Source organism: Geotrypetes seraphini, chromosome 7 (genome assembly GCF_902459505.1).
Source record: "Geotrypetes seraphini chromosome 7, aGeoSer1.1, whole genome shotgun sequence".
NCBI classification, from domain to species: domain Eukaryota; kingdom Metazoa; phylum Chordata; class Amphibia; order Gymnophiona; family Dermophiidae; genus Geotrypetes; species Geotrypetes seraphini.
The window spans coordinates 158,775,443-158,789,481 of NC_047090.1; the positions used below are offsets into that span (position 1 = coordinate 158,775,443).

General features: G+C 43.0%; 1 protein-coding gene across 6 annotated transcripts in view; it reads left to right on the forward strand.

Moving 5' to 3' along the window:
- The window catches only part of LOC117363463, a 138,935-nt gene extending 125,100 nt beyond the window's left edge, over positions 1–13,835 (forward strand). For 5 of the 6 annotated variants that reach the window (XM_033951223.1, XM_033951225.1, XM_033951226.1 and 2 more), the window contains 6 exons: positions 1,314–1,412; positions 5,705–5,837; positions 8,218–8,328; positions 10,464–10,619; positions 11,034–11,155; positions 13,262–13,835. In XM_033951223.1, coding sequence (XP_033807114.1) covers positions 1,314–1,412; positions 5,705–5,837; positions 8,218–8,328; positions 10,464–10,619; positions 11,034–11,155; positions 13,262–13,442 — 802 coding nt within the window. In that variant the 3' untranslated portion in view covers positions 13,443–13,835. The remainder of the gene's footprint in view (positions 1–1,313; positions 1,413–5,704; positions 5,838–8,217; positions 8,329–10,463; positions 10,620–11,033; positions 11,156–13,261) is intronic. The other variant, XM_033951222.1, reaches the window with a different exon arrangement.
- Positions 13,836–14,039: the final 204 nt, after the last annotated feature.

Sequence of the window (14,039 nt, forward strand, 5' to 3'; positions counted from 1 at the left end):
CTTCCCCCAAACCTACTATACCCACCTGTCTACCACCCCCAATAGCCCCTACGGCAGCAGGTGGCACCTATATGGCAGTATAGTAGGGTTTTGGTGGGCTCACATTTTTCACCATAGATATAGTGGTTAGAGTGGCTTTTGAGCCCGGGTCCTCCTCTCTATGGTTCATTAGCCCACCCATCAGGCTACTTAAAATGCCTGTGTGCTGCTCTACTAGGCTTTCCCATATTAGATGCTGCTGTTCTAGAGACAGATATGTACTGTTTCATCCAGTTCTTTGTGGAGTGGAAGGGGGGTCAGTGACCACTGGGGAAATATTGGGGGGGGTCATTATTTAATCCCTCCAGTAGTCATCTGGTCAGTTTGGGCACCTTTTTGGCACTTAGACGCCTTTAAAACAGGTCTAGCTCCAGATGTCTAACCCCCTCCTCTACTAAACTATGCTAGGAACTCTATGAGCTTCGGGAGCAGCGCGGCTCCCCACCCTAGAAACTGCTAGTGCAGTTTCGTGGAAGAGGGGGTTACTTTCATCCTAGACATCATGGGAAATGTTCAATTATCACCACAAGACGTTCAAGTGCTAAGCCTGCCCAAAGCAATCCCATATCACGCCTCCAACACGCCCCCTCGAACTTTGGATGCACAGCGGCTAAGAAGCCTAGCTAGATGTCCAGAGAGTCGGCCTCGAAAATCGGCACTGGGCCGTTTTGGCAAGAAAAACATCCACATGCCGATTCATGCCAATTTTTTGGACATCTTAGGGCTCCTTTTACTAAGGTGCGCTAGCGTTTTTAGCGCACGCAGGAAATTACCGCACGCTACGCTTCTAGAACTAACCCCAGCTCAATGCTAGCATTAAGGTCTAGCGAGCGGGGCAATGTAGCGCGCGCTCTTCTGCGCGTTAAAACCCTAGCGCACCTTCGTAAAAGGAGCCCTTAGTGTTTTGAAAATGTCCCTGAATATATTCACGAGTTAGCTAGTAAAATGCTAAACTATTAGAACAGTGTGAAAATACCATAAAATAGTGTTTCATTTAGTTAGTCTTAATTTATGCAGATCTGCATCACCCGAAGGCACTCTAAGGGCTCCTTTTAGCGCATGCACCGGATTAGCGCACGCTAAAGTGCGCGCTAGCTGAAAACTACCACCGGTAGCGGCTAGCGTGCGTGGCATTTTAGCGCACGCTATTCCGCGCGTTAGGGCCCTAACGCACCTTTGTAAAAGGAGCCCTAAGTTGTTTGCAATCAATACATACATTATAGTTTCGAGTGAAATTGATGTGATTTTTCTTTGAAATTTTATTTTACCCCTAGCTTTGCACATTTTGTAGACCATTTCCTTGAGGCTGACAAGTGCTCCGGAACTTGGACCTACCGTGAGCTGAGAGTCATAGAGGACTGCTGCATACTCAGGTCTGAATTTCCCACCGCTTAGTGCAGAATATTATCACAATTTAATGAGAGACAAATCTTCCATTTCATTTTCACTGAAAGAAATAAAATGATGACTTTCTTACTTGATCCCTCCCCCCACTTTTATAAAACTATAGCTTGGTTTTTAGCGCCGGCCGCGATGGTAACAGCTCCAACGCTCATAGAATTCCATGCTATGGTTTTAAAATAGGGGGGGGGGGGAGAGTGTACTGTTGCTTCTGGTGGGTGGTAGATAATGTTTATGGTTTGTGTGGTACCTTTTGAGTTCTTTTGCATTTTCAGGTTACAAATATGCATAGACTACAAACTCACATATTCACCCAGGAAATAGGACACGATAGATAGCTTCAATATGACGGCAGCAGAACAGTCAACTCACACAGCTTCTGGTTACAGATAGAAGGCAATCTCTTGCCTCCCTTGCACATGGAGGGGGCATGAAGAGTCTGGACTGTAGAGACTTGCAGCTATATCGCCACAGTAACAGAGATGGAATATCATAGCAAAAAGCCAAAGAAAAAGAACAGCAACAAAAGCTTCAAATGTACCAGCAATCCAACTCCTATAATGCCTCAACTACCGTGACCGCACATCTCCAGCTCTCCAAGCAGAACATTGGCTACCTATTCGGAAACGCTGCATCTTCAAAGCTCTAGGAATTGCTCACGAAAGATTCCACAACATAACCCCTACATACATTGTTTCCAAACTCCAACAGAACGCCCCCTTCGCGCAACCGCAGAAAGACGAAGGAAGGCATTGGGGGCACTAAGGACACAGGACGGAGGCACTGGGGGCACTAAGAACACAGGACGGAGGCACTGGGGGCACTATGGACAGGAAGGAAGCACTGGGGGCACTAAGGACACGGGAAGGAGGCACTGGGGGCACTAAGGACATGGGAAGGAAGGAGGGAGGGAATAGAAAGGGACAATTGTTGGGCCTGAGTGCAGAAAGAAAGATATGAAAGAAAGGAAACACAGTCAATTAATAGATGTCCCCTTTTGATGAAAAAAATAAATGGTCACATTACCTCTGACTTACTTTCTCTGCAGCAGAGTCGGCAGCTGTGCTGAGGTGCAGGAAGGTCTCGTGCTGACTCGTCTGCCGGCTCTGTTACGTCGGAGGGGGTGGACCTGGCAGACGCAGTCATTGCGGGACTTTGCCACAACTTCCTGCGTCTGCTGGGTCCACCCCCCTCTGACGTAACTTACTTCTTCTGGAGCAGAGTCAGCAGACGAGTCATCGCGGGACCTTCTAGCATGCGGCTGCTGAGTCCGCTCCAGAGCAAGTACATCGGAGTGGGGTGGACTGGCAGCCGGCAGCTACAATCATTGTGGGACCTTGCTGCATGAAGGGAGAGAAAGGAGCAGGATTGCTGGAATGGAAGAGTGGTGGAGGGAAAGAAAGGGGGCAGGGTGGTATGGAAGGGTGGTGCTGATAGAATTGATGTACAGAGAAAGGGGAGAGACATAAGGGGGAAGGATATTGGAGGGAGAGAAAGGGGGCAGATGCTGATTGAAGAGGGGTGGATGGTGAGAGAAAGGGCAGACATTGGATGGTAGCGGGGAGCCTATGCTGGATGGAAGTGCAGATGGGAAGATGGGAGAGATAAGGGAGCAAATGCAGGAAGGAAATGGGAGGAGAAAAAGAGGGGAGCAGACGCTGGATGGAAGTGGACAGAGAGAGGAGAAGGTACTAGATGGAAGGGTTGGAGAAAGAGGGTACATGATGGAAGGAAGGGATAAATAAAAGGAGGGCACATGATGGGGAGAAAAGGATTGAGTTAGGGAAACACTGGAGGGGTGAGGGAAAGAGGTGGCAAGCTTTAGGTAGACAGTAAAAAAGGACATTGATGAGAGGGTAGTAAGAACGTAATCTAGACAGATGCAGAAAATAAATTGAAAAGGAAAATGAGGGAAAAAAGGGAAAGGGATTGCAGAGGAGAGGTGTGGGAGAGGGAAGGAGAGGAGAGAGATGCCAGACCAATGGGGGTGAAAGGAGAGGTGGAAGGGGGAGGCATACAGTTTCTGAAAGGAGCATAGAAGGAGAGAAGATGCCATATAGGGGAAGAGAGACGGCAGACAGTGGATGGAAGGAAGAGAGTTACAAGAAGATGAGGAAAGCAGAAACCACAGAAGACAAAGGTAGAAAAAAAATTTCTATTTATTTATTGCTGTAGGAGACATGTGTCACTGTTTCTGTGGTGCACTGTATGCAGAGTCCAGCTTCTTACTGGTTCAATTTAACCTTTGTCTATGTATTTCTATTTTATCCCCTCTTTTACAAAACTGTGGAGCGTTTTTTGGTGCCAGCCATGGTGGTAGCAGCTCTGATGCTCAGAATTCTATGAGCGTCAGAGCTGTTACCAACATGGCTAAAATCCACACTACAGTTTTGTAAAAGGGGGAGGGGTTAATTTGTGATGACATATTCCATACTAGACGGTGTTTTCAGTGTTCTGTGTGTTCGAAAGACATGGTTTTTTGTTAGGATTGACGGTGTAGGATTGATCTGTACTGGTCTGGCTTGTTTAGTTTTACAATGGGTGTATTGATATTGTACTGCTCACTGCATATGTAAGATGCTGCCTTTTCCTAGGTACTCATGTGTGACGTGTGGCTTGTTACTAAAAATCATGTTTTTCGTACAGATGGGGGGGGGGTGTGTGTGTCAAAAAATGATGGGCCCCGGGTGTCACATATGCTAGGTACGCCAGTGATTACAGTACTTTTACAACTTACCAATACTTAATTTATTAATAAATATCAGAATAATTTAGTCAGTGATCCTAATTCCCATCACTCACACTCACACTCACTTCCCAACTTTCACACACATACTACACACACAGTCATTGTGATTACTTTTATCCAAAACTGGATCTTGGTTAGTTCATGAGTTCATTAGATAATTGATCATCTAGTTAGAGAGACTTCAAACTGAGAGTTGCACAACAGTCTAGCACATGAAAATCACAGTTTCTTAAACACAATCTGCAGGCCTCTCTGTCCTCATGATGGTCCTGTTCTTCAATTCATAAAGCATTCAGCTCAACACAAGACTGTGTTTCGCCACCTGGCGTCTTCAGGAGCTGTATTTGTAAGGCTCACCAACATCACAACTTCACCAGTAAACTAAGCATGACTTGAGTAGGGACCCAGGGTTTGGCACAAGCCGGGATCAGCTGACAAGCAGGAAACACACCATCTACGAGGAAAGCAAACTTGCTGCCCGCGCCGGTGTCGGCTCTCTCTGATGTCATGACCGGGTCCCTCACCTAAGAAGTGATGTCAGGGCGAGAGCTGACACAACGTGGGCAGCAAGTTTGTGATGCTGCTCGCGGCAGGAAAATGAAAGAGGTGCGGGGGAAGAGGGCACATGCACGTCAGAGGGGGGTCGGAAAGGAGCAGGGGGTCTCATTGCCCCAGGCATCACTCACCCTTGCTATACCACTGAGCAAATGGATCACATCAATTCTGAAGTTGGAGAGGAAGTTCTGGGCCAACCAGGCAGTGATTGGCTGGCCCAGAACTTCCTCTCCGACGTCAGAATTGACGTTGGGGGGTGAGTGGGTGGGAAGGCACTGTGCCTTTTTTGAAATTATTACAGTGGGTTGCTCTCCTTCTGATAACGTCTTGGGGACAACGGGATAGGCTACCTAAAAACGGGATGGTCCCATTCAAAATGGGATGTATGGTCACGTTATATATGAATCTAGTACTGTATATATTTACTGCTTTTGTAATCTCTTCTCAGGAAACAATCATTAGTTGTTCTGTAACAGAATATACAGTATATTTACAGATCTCTATTTTGTATAATCCTTAGTATCTTGTATGCTTGTTTGCCAATAATTATTACTATCCTATAATAAATATATTTCCACCTTGTGCTATTCTTTCTTGTCTACAGATGCTACCTGATCTTCTAGGGCCAAATATGGTACATATTCATACTTTCGCAAACAAGTCTAGAGTAATTGCTAATCTGAGTGAAGAGTGATTTTCTGATCCAAATCCATTTCCCAGCCTGCTGCTTTAACTATTAGACATTCCTCTGCTCTGAATCTCTGTCCAAGACAGACTAAAAAATTCTGGTCATATGATCAACCCAATAAGACTGCAGAAATAACTCGCCAAACCACACAGCCATGTGGAAGTTCATCATTTCCAATACACCTTTCAATGTGGGCATTAGGCAGCGGCATTGTTGATACTCATTTAGAGAGACTGATTATCATGTCCTGTTATTTTTCCTGCTTTTTACAGAGCTACATGCCACAAACTTGTACAGTTGTGCTCCGCTCCTCAGGACTTAAATCTGAACATGGAAAAATCAATAAATGAGGCAGAAGACCAAGGAAGGAAATGTTTTCTGCAAACACTATCTTCAGCATTTAAGGTACTTTAGAAATGAGTGAAATTATTCGGTGGCCATTCACATTCTTCTTTTGCACTGAAAACGATGTATTTTCCAGTTTATTCTCCAGTCAGCTTCCTTCAATAATCGTTTGTTCAGGACACTGCAGTTGCCACTCCGGCTGATACAGCCGTGTCAGCATTCAAGGTCGGTGGTTATTGCATTGTTTAAAAACCGCGGCCGTGGCATTCAGTCACTGTCAGGGCCATTCTATAAAACAGTGTTTCTCCACTCGGTTCTGGAGTACCCACTTTGTCAGTCAGGTTTTCAGGTTATCCACAGTGAATATGCATGAAAGATCGTTCGGTATGTGATCCGGTGTTTGAGCACTGCTCTACGAGTTCTGATTTAGCAGCCGCTATTAGGGTGTGTGCATCTTCATATATTATGTTTTCTGATACACCCGCTGAAGACTCTGAAGACTCCTGAGGCAGGCCGGCTAGGCCGAAACATGGACATGTCGAGTCATTGGATGAATTTATGAGACTTTGGATGAATAAAGGCATTTGAATTATCAGATGAGTTGAAAGACACTTTATTGGTGCGCACCATTCTGATTGGGACAATTCCATTCTGATTCTGTGTATTTGAGTTTGTGGTTTTGTTTCCCTTGTTTTATTCAGTTAAGAATTGAAAACAGATTCATAAAAGCGGGCCTTTAGCTTGGATGTGAACGCTGATAGGGAGGGGGCACGACGTATTGATTCAGGCAGCCTGTTCCTACGGTGCCAAAAGAGAGAAGGGAGGCAGCAGACAGATCGAGAAGAATGAGGATATAGTAGAGTCCATTGGATTGGGCCAGGAGCAGGTCATTAGAGACTTTAGCAAGGGCAGTTTCTGTAGAGTGGAGAGGGCGAAAGCCTGGTTGAAGCAGCTCAAGAATATTGGAGCGAGATTCACTGTGTATGTTAGTTAGGATGAACACATTATATTGTAAATGTGAATAAGTGTAACCTGTTCTGACTGTATTTTACGCATGTTATCCTGTAACCCGTTCTGAGCTCGTTGGGGAGAACGGGATAAAATGAAATAAATAAATAAATCCACCAGTAATTCAACCTTCACCTTCTTCAGCCACCCCCCAAATAACTTATTCCTCAGCTTGTCTCTCTCAGCAGTTCAGCCCTCACCCTCTTTAGCAACTCATCCCTCACCTTCACTTTCTGAGCAATTTATCCCTCATCCCTCTTTAGTCTTTATTCTACCAGTAATTCATCCCTCTCCTTCTTCAGTTTATTAGTTATATACCGTCTATCGGTACTCAAGCATTTTCCCCTATGTGTTCCAGTAGGCTTGCAATACTCCTAACCGCTACCCCCTGCAATAACTTTTCCTCATCTCACCCTCTTCTGGGCCTTACCCCCAGAAATTCAGTCCTCACCCCTTCCCCCCCACCGAGTAACTCACACAAACTGCAGTCGGCACATACTCTCTCCCTGACTGCAGTCTCTCTCGGGTAACCCCCAACCCTGACAGATGAGAGAGCAGTAGGAGGCGAAAGACTGCGGGCAATAGTGCATATGCACAGGTTGATGGCAAGAACCATCCTGGGTTTTTCTTTCTCCATGCATGCTCCATGTGGCTGCAAACAGAGGCACAGAAACTAGAAATGGGCTTTACCAGCAGATGTGCAGTAGCTAAATCAGAAGACCAGGAGTTTCCAGCCTAATAAGGGAAATTTGGTAGCTGTTCAGTCTTTCGTTTTTGTTCTCTACTACTATGACTACTACTATTGAGTCTTTCTAGAGCGCTACCAGATGTACACAGCACTGTACAGAGTCACAAAGGAGACAGTCCCTGCTCTAATGAGCTTACAATCTAAACAATCAAGACAGACAAACAGGATGCCAGGGTAGGGGTTGCCGTTAGAGGGGATGGTTAGGCTGCTGGCTAGGGTGGTAAGCAGAAGGCAGAGAGGAGTAGGGTTATGAGTTGAAGGCTGTCTGAAAAAGGCAGGTTTTCAGTCTACTTTTGAACAAGGGAAGGGACGTGGTGGATGGACTTAGGTAATTTATTCCAGGTGTATGGGGCAGCAAAATGAAAAGAACAAGGTCTGGAATTTGAAGTGGAGTGACATCCCTTTCCTGTTCTGACCTTGCAATGTTTTTACATAAGAACATAAGAATTGCCGCTGCTGGGTCAGACCAGTGATCCATCATGCCCAGCCGTCCGCTCACGCAGCGGCCCTTTGGTCAAAGACCAGTGCCCTAAGACTAGTCCTACCAGCATACGTCCTTGTTCAGTAGGAACCTGTCTAACTTTGTCTTGAATCCCTGGAGGGTGTTTTCCCCTATGACAGACTCCAGAAGAGCGTTCAAATTTCAAACCAATGTTCTGACGGAGTTTCCCTTTTCCCACTTAGAAAGCACTAAAGAATCATTTCTGGAATGAAGCTGATGATTTTGATGATGCTCTAAAATATTTAAATCAAAGACTGACAGAATTTGAGGGGAGTACAACTGAAAGTTATGAGGTAAGGAAAAAGCCTCTTTAGTTCTGATTGTTAACCAGGGATGTGCTTTTATTTGAAGTCAAACAGGAAAACTGTATGAGATTTCTACTTTTATTTCCTTTTTTATTCAAAACAAAATGAAAAGAAAAAAAAGAACAAAATTCCATTCCTTTTTATTTGCCATTGAATCATAAAAGGCCCTCCTGTCTGGACCTATCTCCCTCTATCCACCCAAACTTGGAAACTAAATCCCCCTCGGTCCTTAAGGCTTTTACACCGTCTGAGCATTTAAAATTGTCAAAATGGGACAGGAGATATTCTTGGTCACTTTTTGCATTTTTATACATTAGATAGATTGTGAGCCCACTGGGATAGATAGGGGAAAATGCTTGAAGTACCTATATGTACAATGCTTTGAGTGTGGTTGTATAACTACATAAAGGCGGTATATAAGTCTCAATCCCTTTCCCCCTTTTGACCTACTGATGCTGGATTCCAGACTGGCTGGTCTGAGGCCTGTGCCATGTTGGAATATCGGTTGTTCTTTGAAAGGTGTTGTCTTCAGCTCATAATAGCCATATTGGGTTGGATCAGCCCAATGATCTAGCCCAGTATCCTGCTTCCAACAGTGGCTGATCCAGGTCACAAGTACCTGGCAGAAATCCCAAAGAGTAGCAAGATTCCAAGCTACCGATACCAGGGATAAGCAGCAGCTTTCCCAGTTCGGCTGGTATCATTTTGTCTCATTTTTATGAAATAAGTATTTCCTGCATTGGTTGCTGAAGTCTACAGGTTAAAAAACAAAATATGGAGGAAAGAATTCAAAAAATAAAAAACGTTAAAAGATCACACTGAATGCAACTATAACAATTGTCTAATTAGAAGTTTATGTTCAGAGACATGGAGAAAAAAGGGGAACTTGTTCCCCAAAAAAACCTCACCACCTAATCATTGCTTTACCCTCAAAATTTACTGAAATACTATTGTGCAAAGCATCAAAATATCTAAACTGAAACTTATGTGCTGAGCAATGTTCTTTGGCCTCGACGTGCCACGTTTCAATATTTCATCAGTAAGCCAAATAGTGCGTTCAAAAAGACAACGTCTTTCATAAGGGTGTCAGTCTCCGCTTTCCTTCATCGTACACTTTAAAAAAGTCTACAGGTTGACAGCTTTATGATCATTTATGTTGTGAATAGACTGTATGGAGGGAGTGAATGAAGTTTATTGGTTTTCTCTTGGGAATGAGTGGAAATCTGTTAGTTCTAAGTTATTAAAATATCATAAAAGAAATCTCTCCCAAAAATAAATACTCAGGCCCTAAGGTATATTTATAACATCATAGTACCAGCCCAGTTCTAAGTTATTGAAATGTAATTATGAATGTTCAATTTTATGGAAACTAGACAGTATAAACATTTTTCATTAATTAAATAAATACATTTTGAAAAGCAATACTGATGGGGCCACAGGTGGAATAAGAGGGTGGGGCTATCTGGAGGAGACTAATGGTACAATTTAGGTAGATGGAATAAGGGGTGCCATGCAAGACCATGCTATACCAGAATACTGATGTTCTCTTCTTAAAAACTGTGCTTAGTTGTGAAAAAAGACAAGGAAAAGTGAACAAACATAAAAAAGAACAAGAAATGAAAACCAAAATGAACATTTTCCAGCGTGAACCCTATTGATAACCTGGGCTTCAAAATTAATTCCATGTATAATTTCAAGTTTTCTATGCCCTTCCAAGTTACAGGAATACTGTGAAATGATCCAGGTGTTGCTGCATCCTTTTCTGTAAAGAAAGCAAACCACAGAAATGAGGGTAAATAGCGTGGCAAGAGATGTAGATATAATAATATTAATAATATGAGTGATTTTCTAAGTGGCCCTGTAAATTTATTTATTTACAATCTAAAGTGGGTCATAACATTAACAACAATGAAAAAATACCTATATATCTAGAAAAACAAAATTAAATAACACGAAGCCCTAGAATGATGGGCAATTAAAATCATACGTCATTGCTTCTTCCCAACTGGTGTGAAGTTCTGAGAAGGACCATTTCATATTCCAACTAAATGAAAATATAATAACGTGCCCTTCACTAATAAGAACGCCTGCCGAGATTTTGCTTTTTTTTTTTCTTTCCACAGAAACTTATAACATTTGCTCATCACAGAGTTGTTGTGGAGTACCTTCGAGCCTTTCTGAAATCTGCTAGGAAATTGAAATCGGTGGACGTACTCGACATCACTTTTAAGATTGACCAGGATGGCAAGAAGATCCAAGATATTTTTCAAGGACACTTGGTGAGTGTTTTCGCTGTTGGCATAGCCTAGATTTTTTTAAAAAATGGTGCCATATGTGCTATGCATGCGAGAAACAGAAGATTTATCCACTATCTATGCACGATCACTGAGGCCTGAGTCACTCAGACAACCCAGTCTAAACAGCACCAATCATAATTTTGCTACATCAGAATGCTCAACAGAGAATACAGAAATTTAGGGCGGTGCTTAGGGCCACGTGTCCGGGTTTTATCAGAATAAAATCTGGTAACCCTAATTATGGGGAATTACATTGATGATGACATTTTGAATACTGTACTATCAGCGAGAGCAGGAATGGGAAAGGGCCTCCAGCTCCATGCTTGAAGCACTTGCACCTCGCTGCCTTCTCATGTCTTCTGCTCTAAATTCCGCCTTTCTTTTGTACCATGCTAGAATCCCGATGCTGCTGCCCTGGGCAATCCTCTCACTTCCATTGTATACCTTCTTGGAGTTACTGATTGCGAAGCCATGAAAGTGGAAGCAGTCTTCTTTATATCAAATCATTCTGATTTGAGGTACGAAAGTCATTCGTTTGTATAACTATGCATATCACACGTTTTAACGCGTCTGTGCCCTTTACTTGCTATTGCATGTTGGCTGTATGATAAGAGGCACTGCTGCTTTAGCTGTGAAATGTTGCTTATTGTTCAGCATAAGAGTTATACTAAATGGTGAGTCCTCACTAATGTACCAAGTGAGGATGCACCATGTTAGATCACATGCAGCTCAATATGCGAAAAGCAGAATAGTGAAAAGGCTCCTGAATAGTTTTAAATGTAGGGCTCTAAGAGATGATTTATTAAGCTTTATTTTTAAACTTTTTTTCATATCACAGGGGAAAAACCTTAGTAAACCAGATGGTGCGGTATATAAACCCAAGGTTTAGTTTAGTTTAGATTAGTCTTAAATTATCAGCTGTAATAGTCACCCCTGGCGAACCAAGAAGTAGGATAGGCTGCAGAGTCACCCCAAAGAATGCTGGGAGTAATATACAGATGATCTACAAGACCTCCTCAGCACCTGGGAATTGGCCGTTGGGAGCCCTGTTGCATGTAGTATTGTGGAATTTGGGGGGGGGGAACCGTGCCTATCTTGTGCACGAGGGTTTACACCAGGTATCAGTTAGTGTAAATCCTCGGACTCGTAGTTGGGCACAGACCCCGGGGCTATGCATTATTCTCTAAATGGCACCCATCTCGGGGCACCATTTATAGATTTGCACTCAGCATGCATTTATTTTCTAGCACCCAAATTTGGGTGCAGTTTACTAAATCTAGACCTAAATATATGCATTTTTAAGTATTGCCCCCCCCCAATGTGTTCTGAGCCATGAGGACAAAACTTAAATATTTGTCTAAGAAAAGAACAGAAGCTGGGGCCAGCTCCATGGCTCAGGCTGTGCCCTGTAGCATAGTGGAGAATTGGGTTGGATCCCTCTTTAGGGAGGTAATTCTGTGCATCCTCATTATTGGTCTATAATAATTCTTGGGATAGACTACTGCAATGCCATCTACTTAAGCCTATCAAAAAAAAGTCTTCAAAGACTCCAGCTAATCCAGAATACTGCAGCCAAGTTGATCTTTGCAAAACGCAAGTCTGACCATGTCTCCCCACTCCTAGCCAAACTTCACTGGCTCCCAGTGATTTCCAGAATCCATTTCAAATGCTCCTGCCTGGCTTTTAAGATCATTCACGGCATCCTTCCTCCCTTAATCCCACTATCTTTTAACTCCTCAAGTCCTGACTCTACCAGACCCACCCAAAGGTATAAATTATCCTTCCCCTCTCTACACGGTATTCGCTATGCAGGCAAAGTGGGAAAATCCCTTCTCTTCAGAATCACAGGTCTTTGGAACGACCTTACTACCCCACTGCGGAACATGGGCTCCCTCCAATTATTCCGCAAGCAACTAAAAACCTGGCTTTTCACTAAAATGTAATTCTATCCCCCCTTACTCTTCTCTTCTATATATAAGTTCATGTAAACCTTTTTTTTCCTTCTCTTCCTATATTTTAAGTTCTTGTAAATTGTGCCGAGCTCCACAACATCCGTGGAGATGATGCGGTATATAAACTTAAGGTTTAGTTTAGTTTAGTTTAGTTTAGTCAACCTTGGGATAGATGATCTTTATTCGTAGAAATCAACTTACAAATATAATACATATAAAATCACATAAAAAGTCCAAGGGCTCCTTTTACTAAGGTGCGCTAGGGCTTTAACCCGCGGAATAGCGCGTGCTACATTGCCCCACGCTCTAGACCTTAACGCCAGCATTGAGCTGGCGTTAGTTCTAGAAGCATAGTGCGCGGTGTAGCATGCGGTAATTTCCTATGTGCGCTAAAAACGCTAGCGCACCTTAGTAAAAGGAGCCCCAAGTATAAAAAGTGCTGTAGACAATGCCCAAAAGTCCTGTAGACAATGGGTCATTGTCTACAGCACTTTTTATGTGATTTTTATATGTATTATATTTGTAAGCTGATTTCTATAAATAAAGATTGTCTATCCCAAGGTTGACGTAGTCTATCCCACTCCTCATTTGTTCTTTTGGCATTTGACTTTACGTGGGGTTTCTTTCCCTTTTCTTTGTGCTCTATAGTAATTCTTGGCAATCTTTTAAAAGGAAGGAACATCTCAGTGTCATCCTGGACCTCAATCGAAGAGTCAAAGCAAAAGACAGAAAACTGATCCTGGACTATTTTAAAGACGGCGTAAAAGGCGAGGATCAGCAGATGTGTTTCTTTGAGGAAATAGAAGTGAATCAGCTGAGGTTTGCCAGCCATTTGTGCTCTTGCTGTCTGTAGAAAGATGGATTTTCTGCTCGGTGGCCCAGATTCTCAAAAAAGTCGCTGAAGGTTACTCGCCAGCAGGCGCCTAGATTGCGGCCTATCGGTGACTAACTTAACAGTTTTAATTGGTTCTAAATGGTGTGACAATTGGTTGCAAAAGTATACAACAGGAGAAGCACTTCCACAAGTCCGACGTCACAAAGCAAAAGGTGGAGTTGTCCAATTAAGACTGGTGGACTCAATGTTTCAAGTTTCAAGTTTATTAAAAAATTTTACAAACCGCCCAATCGGCCGTCTAGGCGGTGAACATTATGTTAAAAACATATATGGGGTAACTATACATCCTTTAAAACAATAATCATTATTTAAAACATTTAAAAACAATACAAAAACAAACAGGAACAAAAAAGGGAAGAAGGATAGAACTACAATTTATCAAGTAAGAAATAGAACATATAGGGAAGGAACAAAAGGGAGGGTATCAAAAAGTAGAATAAAACTATGTAGCCCTAAAAAGGGCATTTAGGTCTCGAAGGCATCAAGAAAAAGAAATGTTTTTAATTTTGTTTTAAAATGGTGAAGAGTTGATTCTTCCCGTAAGTGGACCGGAAT